The sequence below is a fragment of the Calypte anna genome, chromosome 19, assembly GCF_003957555.1.
Source record: "Calypte anna isolate BGI_N300 chromosome 19, bCalAnn1_v1.p, whole genome shotgun sequence".
In the NCBI taxonomy this organism is placed as follows: Eukaryota; Metazoa; Chordata; class Aves; order Apodiformes; family Trochilidae; genus Calypte; species Calypte anna.
The window spans coordinates 7,379,284-7,396,299 of record NC_044264.1 but is presented as its reverse complement, the minus strand read 5'-3'; the positions used below and the strand labels follow the sequence as shown (position 1 = coordinate 7,396,299).

The following is a 17,016-nucleotide window of genomic DNA, read 5'->3' as shown; positions in this document are numbered from 1 at the left end:
GAGGAAATGTGCTCACAGATTTGTTCAGCAGTCTTTCAAATTCATCTGATTCTTCAGAACTCTCACCTGATCACCCTAACCTCTCAACTGTATCCTACCCAGATTCAGAGGGGAATATCCTGGGTTAAGTCCAGTGACCATGCAGTCAGAGAACAGACAATGACTTCTCCAGCCTAGAAAGCTGAGCAGTCTATATTCAGCAGAGGTAGCAAACAGCAAGCACAGTGCATTCATTTCTTTATTCACAACATTAGTATTTCCAACAACTTATACCTCAGATTTGAAGATTGCTATCAGAAAGCTAAGTAACCAATGCAGTGACATAATGCAGAGATAACAACCTAGTGCAACAGGAAAATAAAACAAAAAACCTCTAAGAGCTCTTCAGTCAGCACTGTATGAACTTGCTGGGTGTGTGCATGTATCTTAAAAACTTATTATCCCATATCCCTCAACTCACATGCCAGCTCCTTGGTTTAGTTTGATCTTTCTTGTATCTCACTCCCAATAATCAAAACTTAATTTCTGGTCATCAGTGATTATAGCTCAGAATTGTATTTCAGAAAGTTCACATCAGTCCACTGAGACCTTTAAGCTAAGGTCAAACTTACTTTGATCCTTTTTGTTAGTACTACAGCATTTGATGTTTCACAGCAAATAAACAGATGAGTTTCCCCTTCCCCTTGTCAACACTTGTATGCTGAAGCTCGGTCACGCTGTAGCAAACCCTGTAGCAACCATTTTAAAACTACAAGGCTGGAAAGAGCTCCTTGTACCTGCATGGGGGAAACAGCAGCTGCTGGGGCTGTCCTCACTGGAATTCCACTTAGAGGGCTCCTGGGGACTTTGTGAACTGGGATATTTTGGCCAGTGCTACCTGCAAGGAAAAAACATGGCAACACTTGCACTTGAAACCTAACTAACTGCCTCTTGTCAGAACAGGGAACCAGTGGTGTGATGCCATTGGGCTGAGCATGGGTCAAGCACTGGCATAAAATGTCTACTGAGAAGCAGCACAAAGTGGCAAAAATGACCTGCTCACTGCTAGAATTTTAAATTTTCTTTTTTTTTAGTAAAAATGCACTGTTCAAATACCTGAGCATCCAAGGTCAAACGATTTTATCAGTGATTTCACAGTGGCTGCAGATTCTGATGGGGTGGGAGATGCTCTGCTAATGCAGACTCCTTGCCAGCGGTTGGTTGTGTCTGGCTCCACAGATTCTGCCTCTTCAGCTATCAGCCTGCAAAGCAGAGAGCAGATCAAAGTCAGGGGCAGCAGGAAGTGCAAACAGAGATTAAAGGTCTTTATATGGAGCAAGGCAACTCCAAAACCTCACACATTTTGTTGTAATGCTCAGAACTTGGACCACTCTTTATAATGCTCTTTACTTGCAGTGCCTGGCAAATATTAAATCATTAAATCTAACAAACTTTTTTGCCTTGTTAACCATATCATCCCATTCCCCATTCTCACACAGGATGGAGGGTTATAATAGAAAAAAGCAGTTTGATGAGACTTGTGAGTGATATTACCTGGAGGTAGACATTCAATAGAGCCCAGGGGCCAAAGGGTTACTGTACTCCTCAGTGTATAATGAGGAAAGTAACCAAAGATGTTATTTTACACCTTGTGTTTTTAATTGGCATGACCCCTGCTGAAATAATTGTTACCAGCTAAAATGTCACAGTTGAAAATAAGTAATTGGACATGGTTTAGGTGAGAGCCATAAAAATTAATCCAGAAAAGTCTACTAAATAATGAAATACTTTGGAAATTAAATTCTTGCACCTGGTGAACGAGTAAACCCTCAATCATAAACCATAGGCAGCTTTATAGGGAATAAAATTGTTAAGTGCTTCATCCTGGTAGACACAAAAATACCAAAATTCAGTGGGTGGAATGAGAAGAGAGAGAATAGAAATAAGGCTCATATTTTAACAGGAAGGATCATTAAGTTATTCCATCAAACAGAGATTTCCAAGTCAAGATTAGGTGCTGGACTCATATTAGTCAGTACAGGAAAGCAACAGCCGTGGTAAAGAGCAAATGTAACCATAAAGTACAATCATCATTTTAGTCATACATTTTACAGATGTGGCTGACACTGCTGAGCACTGACACTCTCCTTACCCAGCAGCTTTCAGGCAGACTTGGAGTGTAATTACATTAGCAATGGTTTAGGAAAACTGCAATAAGATCAAGTCTAGTTGCATATAAAGAGAGTATTTGTATTTTAGTTTCCTGATCTCCTGGCTGCTTGAGAAACGTGTGCTGCTCTACAGGGTCTGAGGTATCACCACTTTTCCCTACTTTTAAGTACTGCAGGCACTAAGAGCTACATGAACACGAAACCAGAAGTTATTTCATAAGGCAGCTGGGTGCCTCTGGGGCTTAACAACTTCTGACATTGGCAACTTCTTTGCTAATTCATTCAAGCTCCTCGAGTGCCAGGGGAGCCTGCAGAGGCAGATGGCTAGAGAAAAGGCCATTTCAGTTCCCCTCTCCATTCAATCCAGTAAGAAGGATTCACTGAGCTTTGGGGGAAGTAGTGTTTCACAGACTGTTTTTAAGTTCTACCCTTTGCTTTTTCTTCTGTGCCTTCATAAAAGCAACAAATCAACAGGTGATAACATCTGCACTTCAGTTATATGAAAACAAAAGCTGAAGGAGTGCTGCTTCTAGGAAAGTATGGAGGAAGGATAGATTTCTGCCTCCAGACACCAAGCCACCAATGCAATCCCCTTATACTTTCAAGGATTAAATAGGCCTTTATGCAAGAGTGCAAGGTTTGTGGAGTATTATCAGAGAAAGAAAGGAACAGTAAAGACCCACAGGCAAGCCTGAGGTGTGCTGCAGGCAGCCGTCAGTCCATTGGGTGCAATTTAACTCTGAGAACAGCTCAGACCTCACAGACCCATCCCTTCAGTCTGGCCTTTGACAGCAAAAGGATGTAAACATGTTAAATAAAGTCAGTGTAACTAGCCCAGCCACTATGCCATGCCACAGAACAGTAAATTGAGAAATCACATGCCATTATTCTGTCATTGTACAGGGTAATTATGAAGAGTCAAGTGCTGGAGCCACTTACAGTTTCAATTCTGTTCAGATGCTTCCTGTAATCTGAAATCTGTCTATTTCTAATAGGCTTCTAATGCACCCTGAAACAACCTCTTACATTAAATTCAATCACATCAGAAAACCGAGGCCTCTCATGCTGCAAGCTTTAGCACAAAAGGTAGGAAGAATTGTTCTGAGACCTGTTTGCTTCGAGTAATCCAATACATGCCAGACAACAAGCAATGGAGAGTAATGAAACTTGGTGAGTACCTTCCAATTTTAAAGATAAGGTGGATGCATGTGTGTGTACACATCTGGGTTTCTTAATAGAGAAGCAGAAGAATAAGAGCTTAACTTGCAGTAGCAAGCTAATTCAGGAGGAGAGCATAGAAGAACCTGGCTTTGAAAGATTAATGACAAGCCATAACTTCAAACCAAAAGTGACATCTTGTGCACAGAATTTATTCACCTTAGTATAGCTCAGGCCATCCAAGACAACCAAGCAAGCTCTGCTACAAAAAGGATGGATTTGAACAAAATGTCATCTATTGCTGTATGCTTTCCCTGAAACAAAAATGAATGGTTTGCAGAGATAAATGCTGCTAGTGCAGCTGGCTGAAGTGGAGCAGCTCCAGGAGGAAGCAGAGCTCTTTAGCCACACATGAATTACAATGTGCAGTCCTTTTCACAAAACCACTGCCTAGTTTCATTCATTCATTCACCAGTGGGAAAAGGAGATGCAGGGAGCTTTTCTCTAATGGCAAGCTAGTCTCCTGGTTTTCCAGGTTTATAATATGAGGACAACAGTCTGCCAACAAGGTGAGAGTCTTCTGTGCTTAACATATAGATTTGGAAAACAGCAGCACTCAGTTGTGAGATTTCTAAACTGCTCCAATGACTTCTTTACCCCAGCTGGGCTGGGACCAGAGAACTCTATTTTCAGAATCATTCAGTAATCTTTGATACACTTCCTGTCATTGCTGTGAATTCTCCTGAACTCCAAGGTACATAATGAAGGAGACACAACTACTGATGCACAGAACAGAAGTGAGGCCAAGGACAGGCAGCAGACAATTCCAGACACTTAAACATTTATTTGGCACTTCAATATATATTTCTTAAACATAAAAACCAACATTCAACAGCTGCCAGCACAGAAAAGAAAGGCAACACAAGTGTGCATCTATTCATACACTCCAGTAGCATGGCACAAAAGTGAAGGCCATGCCAAAGCCAGGACATCCCACAGAATTCTCTACTAGCTCAGCCTGCTCTGAGACCAGGCCCTGCTAGGTCTTCACATCCAGGAGCCAAAACATGAAATTCCAGTCATGGAATGAATCCTGATGATGTCCTGGTAGAGATGGTGACTTCTGACTTTCTCCTTAATATCCAAGTAAAGCTTTCTCCAGGTATCTCCAGTTGCAAAGCTGAACTTCAGCAAGTTCTCCCTGATTATCACAATACACCTGAGTTACACGCATGAGAAAGACTCCTTTTTGAGAGGATACTTATTAAGGACTTGATGTATCAATTTTTTGTCCCTCTGATATCTCTGCAATTGCCACAGCCAGGAAAAACCTCAGGTGGGACATTGTCTGTAAAAGTCATGGCAGGACACGCTCCTTGAGCACCACCCCACTTCCTAACACACCGAGTCAGATATGCCACCCAGTGGTGAGAGCCTTGTCAATACAATATTAAAAATCTAAACCCATCAAAGAAGCAGATACTGAATAAATGGCTTTGTTTCCATTCAGTTTTTCTGCTGGAATTCAGAAACCTATCACTTGAGTTTGTGTGTGCATACATACTGCTCTGTATGCAGAAGTGTACTGCAACACACAAAGATAGATCTATAAATATAATACTACCTGGAGAACTCCGTGTGTATGTGCACCCAAAGTTACAAATTAGACACACACAGAGTTTTATTTTTTTTGCTTCAGCTTAAAATGGCATGGATGATTTTTCTGTTTCAGGATAAATATCCCCATTCCTCAAGAAAACCCCTCTCAGTTATTTCAGTTGCTCAGATCTCTCTGATTACTTCTTCTGGCCTAATTGGCTTTAGACTAATTCGGAACTTTTTCCTCCTCACAGAGTCTTCTGAAGAGAGAAGCCTTCTGAAACAAAGAAATGCACTCTTGCCCATCAGGAGGAGGTGGACCTGAGCAGCATTCATGCTTTGCTATACACTTGATTTTCACAGGGCATAAAGAACTGGAGGTGCTTTCTCGAATTGAAACTTCCCTTTCTCAGCTGCAAGTTGAAGATTTTCTCCTGAAGTGTCTCACAGGCTTGGCTGTGCATCCATTCAGGGCTGTGTTAGCTGGTGGAGATCAGGCACCTATGGAGATAGAGACAACAATCGAGGGAGTTATAAGAAGCAACTCAATGCCCACCCTGAGGTGCAGCTCTCTGCTTTCCAGTTATCATCCCATCATCACTCAATAAAGGGGAGAGGGGAAAATGTTGACAGTGTTGCCAGGACAGCTGGAGGAGTGCCTTAACACCCCACTAACTCAGCTTTGGGAACTGGTAAGCAAACAACAATACAAAATACCAAACCAAAAAAAATAAATCTTTGTTGCTCAGGTAGGACAAAATAAAGCATTTTTAAAGCCAGAGAGCCAATTTGAAAGGACAGGGATGGTCACGTTCCTGACTTTCCTCTCCTCTAATAGTTTCAAAATATTCATTCCAAATGGGTACATGAGCTGGTCCAGGCAACTAGAGCTGCTCTACCAGTTTCTTTTTCAGGGTCCTTACACCAAAGGGGATAGGTTAATATTCATACAGTGTTAAAATAAATAAATGAGAAAAAAACCCACAAAAAACCCAACAACCCAACTCTGAGGAGTCACTAACTATAGCAAGCAAACAGGACCTCAAGGACCTCTAGCAGTCCAGTTTGTTTACATCCAGTGAGAGCAGAATGAACTACCAAACTATCAAACCTCTGTAAGACAGAACAGCTGCAAAACACAGGCACAAATGAGCAGCACATCAGCACATACAGACTGACAGCAGGGTTTAATAGACATAGAGTACAAGATTGTTTCCAGGAGAAAAAGCATGTAACACTGCCATGCTGTGGCACTGAGACTTCAGGAGGAAGAACAGAAGCAAATTAGTGGGATACATCACAATCTTCACTTTAGACTTCTGTTTGAAGAGTTGGTTAATTTTTTTATTATTCTAAGAAGTTGCTTATTTAATTACATATATTTCTAATTTCTTAGTACTGCTACCAGCCCAACTGTCTCCTGTCCATGTTCTTGGTTCAAGGCATGTAATGTTATAGTGCCAGTAATTTTGGGAACTTGTAGGGGAAGAGTCAAAGCAAGACCTTGAAACTTTCCCTTGCCACTAGAGAGTGTATTGCCAGAAAGGCCTGGAAATGGGTGAGAAATGAAGCCAAAAAGAGCTGTCCATAATTTGGGTACCCTCTGCAGTAACTTTATTCCCTTGTGTTACAAATCTAATATAATATGGAGAAATGTATTCTATAACATATCACTTAACTATTTGATGCTAAAACATCTAAAAAAAAATAATTTATTTTTAAGGTGAGCATGCTGAGAAGATAAAACTTGCTATAGGACCACAGGATAATTCAGGTTGGAAGGGACCTCAGGAAGTCACCTAGTCTAACATCCTGCTCAAAGGGAGCCAGCTATGAGGTCTGAGCAGGTTATTCAGGATCTCATCCTGTTTGGTCTTGAAAACCTCCAAAGATGGAGACTACATAATTTCAATTTCCACCACCTATGAGGAGAGAGTTAACACATCAGTGGATTGCAAGCTTTTGCATTTAATGCAGAGAATAAATATTGATTAGAATGTAAAATATCATTAAGACTGTCTGAAACATGGGTTAATCAGTTTGTAGGTTTCAAACAGTATTAACTTGGGACAAGTTAATTCCTCTCTTCCTTATTCCATTTGTTTGATGCTGGTCCAACCTCCCCCCAACATTCTTAGTCATAGAATTATACATTTAATTTGTGTTAAAGATGCCTTTGGGAGGCTCTTACCTTCATTCAGATGAACTCTGATGATCTCATCAGGATTTTTTCTGCAAGTTCTTTGGCTGTTCCTGAACCAAAAATGACTTTTTGTCTTAGAAGAATGTAACGGTGAAATCAAACTTGGAGGCAGGAACTCAGGCAGCCACAGGCAAACATTAAAATGTCAGGATGTTGTAGGAGATAAATTGGCTTCAAGATCAGTTTATGAGGTGGAGTCTAATGACCCTCAAGAGATGGTTGAGATTTTGCCAAAAACCTTTGAGTAGCAAAGCTATTTGGAAGGTACATTTTCCAATCAGAGCTTGAAAAAAAAAAAAAATCAGAGAGGAAACTTTCACTAGGGACTGACAGATATTCAGCTGAGTGCACAGCTGCTCAGCATTAGCAAATATGAGGAATATTTATAGACCCTGTTAAGGTATCATGCTACAAACTGTTTCCACCAGCGCTGAGCATGCATTAGAAGTCACTGCAGGTACCAGAACCTACTGCTGATTCTGAGCAGTAGGATTTGGAAAAACTGACTAAAAGCAACTTTGAGAACATCCCCAGAACTTTCTGGGTGTAAGAAGCTGAGGTGTTGGGGCAGATAGTGACCTCAGGAATGCAAAAATAACTGGGAGTGTAGAAGCTCTCAGTAGGAGCTTTGGCAACTTCAAGAATAGGTCAGTACAGCTTTAACATTTCTGTGCTTACTTGTTGGCCATGGTTTGTTTAGACCATGGCTTACACCTCCTTCATCATCTTCACACAACTTGGTACAGAACTTTTGCACTCTTTGCATGGAAACTGAGAGTCAAATTAGTTATACTTAAACTGACAGATCCAAAATTTGGCCTCAACACCTGTCTTTGAAAGAGAATAAATGTCACCCACCACAGACAGTTTATCTGGCTCCATGACCAATGTGATACTCAAAGCAAGCTATACAGATTGTCAACATGACACAAAGACAGACATATATCTATATGGATGTGAAAGAGAGGGAGATACAGAGAGAAATGACTTAGGTGTCTGAATACTTCCTCTGGAACTATGTATGTATGGATTCTGAGGATCTAATTTCCAAAGCAATATTTGCAGCTTGGGGTCCTTTGCCAAAGAGCTGTCAATGCAGCCATGTTCCTTACACCTGGAGGATAAATAGGCCAGTTTGCAAATAAGCAGGTTATCTTCTATTCAGTTGAAGTACTACCAAATGCATCTTCACATTAAAAGCCAAAGGAATAACGAGGGAAAACTACAAGTACATGATTCCTGCCCTTATATATGTAACCACTTTTAACCAACAAATTTCATTAAAAACAAATTAGGAATGGAAACAGAGCCCAGAACTTAAGTACTGTCTGGTAATCATTCTGTCTGAATACACAGTCTGTAACAGCTTCTCTTTGCATCACTGGGGACTCTGACAATGAAGCTGGATCTTAAACATATTCCTTCATTTTTCTGAAAAGAAATCTTTCTATTCATTTGGTCCAGGAATTATAATCCATACACTTCTGCACAAAACCCCTCCCATCTTTTTACTCTTGCCTACTGTGCAGCTGCTGTGGAAACCTCAGACTTGAAACAGTGAGTAAATAATGCAACATAGAGCTGGACTGTTACTTCCCCAGAAAGAAACTTCAGGATTCACTTGTTTGCTGTGGCTGTTCTACCAGTGGCCATCTATCTGCTGGGAGAGAGGTTAAACAGAGATCTAGAGGAGCAAAATAAATGTGGCACTTTTTTGCATAGCAGTACTGCCATTTGAGTTTTGTCTTTCAATCCCCCTGTACCAATTTTCATCAGTGCAGCTCTGGTGGCTGTGCCTGTGTCAATGCAAAGAAGAGCTGCTCTCTGGCTTCTTCAGAAATTTGGGATCTTCTTTCTAATCCATCTTTTGTTTTCCATCTCTTATTTAGTACTTCAATTGTAAGATGAATTTTGGAATTAAAGGTAGTAGATGAAAGGTCAAGCACTGCATAAGAAACATATTGTGAGCCATCTGTCTAAAGTGGCTCCAGATGCAGTTGTAAAAGTCACTCTTGTTCTTGCCATGCTCCCACAGAGGGAAGCCCCACATACACAGCTCACCATGGTTCCTGCTCCAACCACTGAGACTACAGCAATTGTTTTATAGGTGGGACCACTGCATGATGAAGTCACTTCTGGGATAAACACTAACCCAGACCACAGTCCACATCATTTAACACAGATAAACACAAGAGTTTACAAATTAAGGACAGGAGATGTGAGATGAGGAATCCTGGTACTTGCATTGATCACTCAGTCAACACATATCAAACTTAGAGAACAAAGAAGTCCAGCTAGCTCTCATTTTAATTTGAGCATCTACATTTCCTTCATTCCTCTCTGGTTAAGTAGTTCTCTTCAGGATGGCCCTCTGAATGTAGGTAGCTAACCAGACTTTCCACAGATGATTTAATACAGCTGCACAGAGGGTTATGAAGGCAATAAAAGAGGAATACCACATTCAGAATAAAGCTCTAAGAAGATACTGGCAATTGTTATTACTTAATATGTGCTGATTAAAACCTTCATGGCCTAGTTGACAGAACTAGATTGCCAAAAGGAAAAAGAACAGCAGCACCTTAGAATACAAGACACAAAATCTGTCAGAATTAAAAACAGACAACATGCACATCCAAGCCAATGAGTAGTTATTGACAAAGCTTTGTTTGCATGCGTGTTAGCAGTCACAGAGATCAAATCTTGGCCTTTGTAAGTAACCAACCTGTTGCTGCCCTTCACTTCATCCAACTCTTTCTGCAGTCTGGCATTCTTTTCCTCTTCCTCCTGAAGCTTCCTCTTGACCACCCGGAGTTCCTGCTGAGCTTCACACTTAATGTCATTGGCTACAACCACAGCAGTCTGCAGATCAGCTTGAAAACGCCTCCACTCTTCTGTATCTTCCTGGAAAGAGCAATTAGAACCCCAAACTGTTTGCTGTAAAAATGCAGCTACCTGCCCTGAGCACTGAGTGATCTCTCCTTCAGAGATCACAAGTGACCAGGATTTCACCACAATTTTAAGATGATGCTAAAGCCAAACTAAATAGTTGCCTCTTTACACACTACCAAGGAGATGGCCTAATGCTAAGCTCTCCCCTCTCATGCAAGAACTTCAAAGCTCTTCCAATAGTGACTGATCATTCAGACTTGTGATACTACTGCAAGCACCACTGCTAAAAAGAGCTCCTCACTCCTGATGATTCATGAAGCAGGGACAGCTACTCCAAAGTAGAAGTTCAAAGGTAGAAAAAGCAAAAGTAATTTACAAAGGATGTATCATTTTTCCTTCACAGGCAAAAAAACAGCTAGAAAGGATTGAAGAGAATAGAGAATGAAAGGATGTACAAAGAAATCTCTACAGCTGGTCTAGAAAAACACAATGCTTCTCTCAAATCCAGTACTGAACTGAAAGCTCAGCTTAGCTTTCTCATGGAGGCTAAGCCTTACCTTCATTTGCTTAGTCAGAGCCTTCAGCTGCCTCTCTGTATCTTGTTTTTGTTCTTCCAGCTTCATCACTTTATCTAGGAACAGTAAAAAAGGGAAAACATTATTAAACATGTACAGGCAAGGGTGAAAAGTGAAAATGGGAGGGCAGAGCAGCCTGATTTTCCCTCTAATAATGACACTAAATAGGCTAAACTTAAATCAAGGCACTCTGTCAGTGGATCAGGAATGGATCCAGCAGTAGATTTGTTATTCAAACATCTCTGAAACTAGTCATTATTTTGAGGAATTAAACCAGACTTTTGAATTTACAGAATCCCATGTGCAGGATACTCCAGCACACACACATTGCTGGAGCACCCGAGGTCATGCTGGCAAACGCAGTGACCCATTTCTTCCACCGGGTGGCAGCTCTCCTCCCACAACGAGACAGCAACATCTTGAGTACAGCTCTTAGTAGGGCTTTTCCCTAAAAACTTCCAGAGTATGGGCAGTAAAGCCTTCGCTGAGCAATGAGGCTTGGAGACTGCCTCTGACATTAATTCCATGTTAAAATAGTTCCTTTTGTGTATGAACAGAAAGGACTGGCCAAAACTGGAATACTTCCAAAGTACTGTCACATATAAAGACCTGCCTCCTCCTCTGTTTGCAGCCTTAAGTAAGGGCCCTGAATAAATTAATTTGAATTCTTTTTCTTCAGCACCACCTACTTTCTAGGTCAGTGATGAGCTGGTTATTGTGAAGTTTTATTGCACGATGTTGTTCCACCTGGTCCTCCAACTCAAAAATGGTCTCTTTCAAGTTTTTTATATCAGTTTCATTCTCTGATGTTTTTTCCTGCAGCTTCTGGCTGGTTCTGCTCAGTTGCTCAGCCTGCCGGTCACACATCTCCTTCAGCTGACCACACTCATTCTCAGCCTGGAATGGAGAAAAAGAAAGCTGCAAGTTTCTACTTCCTAACAGATATAACTCATTAGAGGTTTTACTAGGCATCTCTTAAGTGTAAGAATTGAGTCTACATTCTAAGTGTTGTATAAAGTGAGTTTCAGTGCTAATGAGGCAGTTTCAGGAAACATAGGTGAGCTAGGAATGAGTTTTCTTTCTTAGCCATAAGGAGAATAAAACAAGATTAGCTAGAAAGGAAATTAAATTTTCTATACAGTGACCATTATGTCTGCAGGTAATGAACAGACAGGCACTGGACTCCTGGAAAGCTCCACATCTATTTATGATGAGAGTGGTATCACTGCCTTAGGGCCAAGATGATCAGCTTGTCCTCATCAATAATCTTGCTGCTTTCACCATGTGCTTTTTCAAATGCATTGTGAAAACACACCTAGCAGGGAGAGCTGCTGCAGGTAAGTGTGTTTCTGGTTATAGGACATCTGGAGCTACTGAATGGGGAATCTACTGCACATCAGTTTGTTGGCTCAGGTCCGCAGATCAGTGCTTTCAGGTTTGGAGGGAGATCTGAGTGTGAACAAGTTATGGAGAAGCCAGGTGTAGGCTGCTGATTCAGTGAGCAGCACTGGCACTGCCTGACTGAAGGGCAGCTTGACAGAAGCCTGTGGTCTTGTTTGGGTGTCACAAATAGCCAGTGATTCAAAACAGTTTAATTTGAGGGAAAGGAAGAGTAAAAAGGAAGAAATCTGTGGTTTCCAAACCAGCAATAAAAGTTTGGTACAGACTCTGAGCACTCAGCAGTTTCTCATTTCTTCTTCAGTAACTACAGCTCCAGTAAGCACTTGGAGCTTCCCCTACTGACTCCATTTGCTGTGGTCATTTATTTAAGCTGAAAGGACATCTGGATTTTCTAAATGACTCAAATCATGGAGGTGGCTTTTGGCTACACTTCTCTTCATCTACAACTAGCTGATTTTACCATTCTTCCTCCCCACACAGGAAAGGCTGCACACACCAACTATCACTCTGTGCAGTAGTGGGACATAACCCATACATAAGGCTTGTGCTTCATTAACCTGTGCTCTGTGACACCTCACATTACAGCTCTCTTCTGAGCATCCAGGATCACACAGAAAATAAAAACAGCAACTGACTTAAGCTTGCTTGGAAGCTTACCAAACAGGCAGAGAAAAAGAGTTCTAAAATAAATAAGGTTTCACAGCCATTACTTTACCTATCCCCAAACAGAATGCTTCTAAGTTTTGTAAAAATAGTTTAGTTCTGTGAAAATGATCTCATCTGGAGCTGGACTATGCATCATTACTCCAGTTGCTGTAAAGATCAGCTTCTCTGAGCATTAGCTCATGTCTGTGTTCTCATGACCAATGACACCTATAGGTCACTACAAATTAATCATGAATAATTATTCTGAATTTAATATTTATTGCTAGCTACTCATGCCCTTCCCTCCATCTGGACTGCCAAGTGCTTTTCACTAATATTTGCTCACATAATATCAAAGTAATTTTTTTATTGATCTGTTCTTTCCCCACTTTTGATAAACAATTCTATTTACCAAAATAGTAAATTCTGCAGAAGATATTAGAGGAAAGTAGCTTTGAATTTATAAACACAATCATGCTAACACTTATTTCTACACTTACTCTGCTGCACACTGCAGCAGAAAGAGACATCACATGATCCCAGCTTCCATTCAAAACTACTTAATGACATTGGAATCCTGGAAAGCTATAATCAATGGCTCAATAAAAAATCTAAAGACCAGCAATTACTTATTTATGGAAAGATAGATGAACAAACATTCTATTTTAGAGCTGTTACTGCTTTACCTTAGCTAGCAGACCCTGAACGTGCTTCAGTTCACTGTTTGCCTTCAGCAGCTCCTGTTTAAGCTCAGTGCAAGAGGCTTCTAATTGATCTTTTTCTGCATAGGCTACTTTCAGCATCTCCTGCACCTCAGAGTTGTCAGTAGTACATCCCATTGCATTGATTTCTGCAGCCTTTTGTTTCTCACTCTCCAGCTGAGTTTTGAGAGAGCCATTCTCAATTTTTAGAGCTTCTAAGGCAATTTTACAATCCTCCAGAGTTTTTGTCACTGTGCTGTTGCTCTGCTGTTCCACTTCTAGAAGTTTAAGCAGCTTCTCATTTTCTTCTCTCAGGCTTTTAATCACCTGCTGGGCATCCTGATGCTCCCTTTCCAAGCTTCGGAGGCTGCTGGTTAACTGCTGCTGAATGTTGAGCAATTTCTCTCTTTCAAATTGTGCTTTTTCAAGAACTTCTGCACATTTCTGTTCCAGTTCAAGGACCTTTCCCTCCTGAGCTCTGCTTTCTTCATTCTTCGATCTCTCCTGGAGGACTGTCATTAGCTTCTCATTTTCTTGGCTCAGCTGTTCTGCTCTATCTCTATGTTGACGAAAGGAAGTCTCCAAGAGAGCTTTCTCTTCCACTAGCTTCTCATTTTCTGCTGTCAGCTCCTGCACCATTTGCTGTTGATCTGACAGCTCCTGCAAAGTGGCTTGTAACTCTTCTGCTGTGCTGTGGTGATTCTCCTCCATTTTTTGTATTCTCTCTGTAAGAGATGCCACAGAAAGGTCACTAATATTGTTTGGAGAGCTTCCTGTAGTGGAGCACTTGGAGCTTTTGAAGTGGTTGCTGTTGGAGGACGTTGGCCTGGAAGGTACATCTGCTATATGTTCAAAATCAGAGGCATCAGGTGAGAAGGAAGCTTTAGTTACATCACTGCTGGAAGAACCCGAGTTGCGCAGGGCACCCCCCATCACGTGCTGCCTGTGCTCATCCACCTCACCTCTCGACACATTTTTGGATGGGCTTCCAAAACTGGACTCTTGGGTGGTTGGGGTTGGGAGGCTGCTGCCACCTCCACTGCTGGTTGTTGTGTCTGAGAGCGGGGAGTTCTCGAGGTAAAGCAATTTCTCTTTCAAAACACGGTTTTCTTCTCCCAGGCTCGCAAGCTCTTTTTGAAAAGTCCTGTTTTTTTCCTGCAGGGTCCGTATTAATGGATCCACGTCCACAACAGGTGATACTGTTTCTAAATTTTGGTTGCAAGCACCCATTCCTTCAGTGCTAAGTGATGCCTTCTCTTTGCATTTCTTCAATTCACAGCGGAGTTTGGTGATTTCAGAATCTTTCGTCTTTGCTTCTGCCAAGAGCTCTTTAACCTGAGACTCCAGAACAGCTTTGTCACCAGTTTCATTCTCTTGCTTGGTCTTGCTGGTGGGACGCACGTGTTTGGTAGGAGTTGGTGTACCAGAAGAAGTGGGGCTGGGTTGTGTTTTCCTAGTGTTGGCTTGCCCACGAAGTACAGCCCTTTCCCTGGACACAGATGATGATATTTCCCGGGGTGCTGGAATCCCCGTGCGCTTCGCAGCTGAAACTGTTCCTTGGAGAGGAAGAGATGAGGCAGATTGAGTCAGGTCAGAAAGAAAAAAAGGCACACAACAACAATGCCAGAGCCTGGAGCAGTCTTGGAAAGGACACCTGAGTGTTTTGAATAGGCTTAGTCACGACTAAGTGTGTGGATTCATGTTTCAAAGGCTCGGATTATTTTGCATTTCTTCCTCTCCCACCCCCCAACAAAGGAACACAGGCTGGGGAACTTTTTCCCAGTGTAATAGTATCACATGTAGATACAGCCGTACCTGCACTGCAACCCCCAGACAGCAAGATACTTACTATTTGAGAATAAAATTCTTTGTACTTCTTGATGAAATGCTGATTTTAACCCTAGTAATTTCTGAGGAAGGGTTAAGTAACTTAAGAAAATTTATCATCTTTGAAAAAAAAAATGTATGGTTAATCACAAGCGTTTTGCAACAGATAAAACTAATGTATTTGCATTATGCTCAGTTTATCCACATGCTCATAAAAAAGGTCTGAAGTATTTATGCTGACTGCAGATTCAGTGAAATACAACACTCTCCTGGTGCTTCTAACACTAAGACAATTATGTTGCTGCAGCTTCTTGAATAGATGGATAGAGATTTTTTTTCATGTTACAAATTCCCAGCCTCTTGGGAAGGAAGGTTAGAATATTGATGCCATTCTGTTTGATTGTTGCTTTTTACCCCCATCTTAATGCAAAGCATTTTGTGGCTACATGGGAAATAAAATTTCTGAGCTCCTGGCTGTCACCTTCCCAAGCTCTCTTTTTAGAATATGGGACCATGGGTACTGAAGGGAGTAAGAGCCATTTTAACCATGAAAGTATTAGCAAATGGGTTAAAGAAAAGAAGCTGTGTCAAAGAGGAAGTATTATATGCCACTACAAGTGCCAATACCAAGATTTTTCAAAATTCCTGCTTTCAGGACCTTACTCAGAAGGAAAACCCATGAACTACAGAGCCACAAAGTTTTGGGATACTGTGCAGTGAGGAGAGATTGTCTCATGTAGCCACATAAACAGGATGCAAGGGCCAGTTATGCAAACAAAAAGGGCTAGTGAGCCAATGTTTGCAATAAAAACAAGTTCCAGCAGCAGTCTGAGGGGAAATCCAAAACTCAATCACACCTCCCTACGTCTGTGAAGCTCTTTTTGCTGACACACATGTGCAGCATTCGTGGAAAATCAAAGGGCAGGGAAGACCAAAGGGGGAGCAGGCTCCCTGCTGCAGGACTGAGTGGCTGCTGCCTCAGCACCATCACCAACTTCACAACCCTCCTGGAGCATTTGTCACACATCGAGGAAACCTCCCAGCAAGGCAGGGAAGGGTTAATATCAACACCACCCAGTTTGCTCAGCATCTCTTTTGAAGAATGCACGAGGTTTATAAACCCCAGACAAACAGGAGCCCCTCCTCCTCTCTCCCAAACAAACACACTCTGCAGCAGGCACAATAAACACCCAGAGACAAAGAGCAGCTGAAGAAAAGCCCCCTGAACGCAGAGGCCTGAGCTGGGAGGAGAGCACAGAAAGGGCTCTGTGATGGCAGGGGCACGATAAGGCCAGAGACAAAGGCTCCAGTGTTTATGGGAAGAGATAGCAGGGCCAGCCCGGCACAGGCAGCCAGCAGCCCACACAGCTTCATTCACTCATCTACAGCTGGAGGCACCACGCAGCCAGGAGCTCCCAGGGAAAGGCCAAGGCAAGCAGAGAGGAAAGTTTTGTCACTGCCACTCCACTGGTGCAGCTCCAGACCTGAGACCTCCTGGCACTTGTGGGAGCTGAAGGCCCCCACCCCTGCTCAGCCCCTTTCCAAAACTTGAGGGTTCCCAGGATCCAAGATCTGGCACCTGTAGCCCACATCCACACCAAGCTCAGCAGCTGGGCAGAGCTTTTAGTGCCAGTGCTGCCAGCACCACAGGGAGGGACCAACAGGGAAACTAAATGGGCCACGATGTGATGTGTAGAGAAATCCCAGCTCAGAGGAGCTCCTTAACCAGGGGCAGGGGTTCCCATGGGATTCCCAGGGCTCTGGGTGAGAGAGAAATCCTTGTCTGATTCTGCTCTTGAACGTACAGCAGGACAAGTGTCCACAGTAAAGCAACAGCACTCACACAAGCTGTGATCATACGAGTGATT

At 42.1% G+C, this 17,016-nt stretch overlaps 1 protein-coding gene across 5 annotated transcripts in view; it reads right to left on the bottom strand.

Annotated features, from left to right (window-relative positions):
* The window catches only part of SPECC1 (sperm antigen with calponin homology and coiled-coil domains 1), an 86,056-nt gene that overhangs the window by 24,695 nt on the left and 44,345 nt on the right, over window positions 1-17,016 (bottom strand). For 3 of the 5 annotated variants that reach the window (XM_030462695.1, XM_030462698.1, XM_030462697.1), the window contains 6 exons: window positions 13,307-14,877; window positions 11,264-11,471; window positions 10,557-10,630; window positions 9,833-10,011; window positions 1,096-1,241; window positions 777-877 (listed from right to left, as the gene is read on the bottom strand). In XM_030462695.1, coding sequence (XP_030318555.1) covers window positions 777-877; window positions 1,096-1,241; window positions 9,833-10,011; window positions 10,557-10,630; window positions 11,264-11,471; window positions 13,307-14,877 — 2,279 coding nt within the window. Of the gene's footprint in view, window positions 1-776; window positions 878-1,095; window positions 1,242-4,132; window positions 5,409-9,832; window positions 10,012-10,556; window positions 10,631-11,263; window positions 11,472-13,306; window positions 14,878-17,016 lie in introns of those variants that run through there. The other 2 variants (XM_030462696.1, XM_030462699.1) reach the window with 2 other exon arrangements.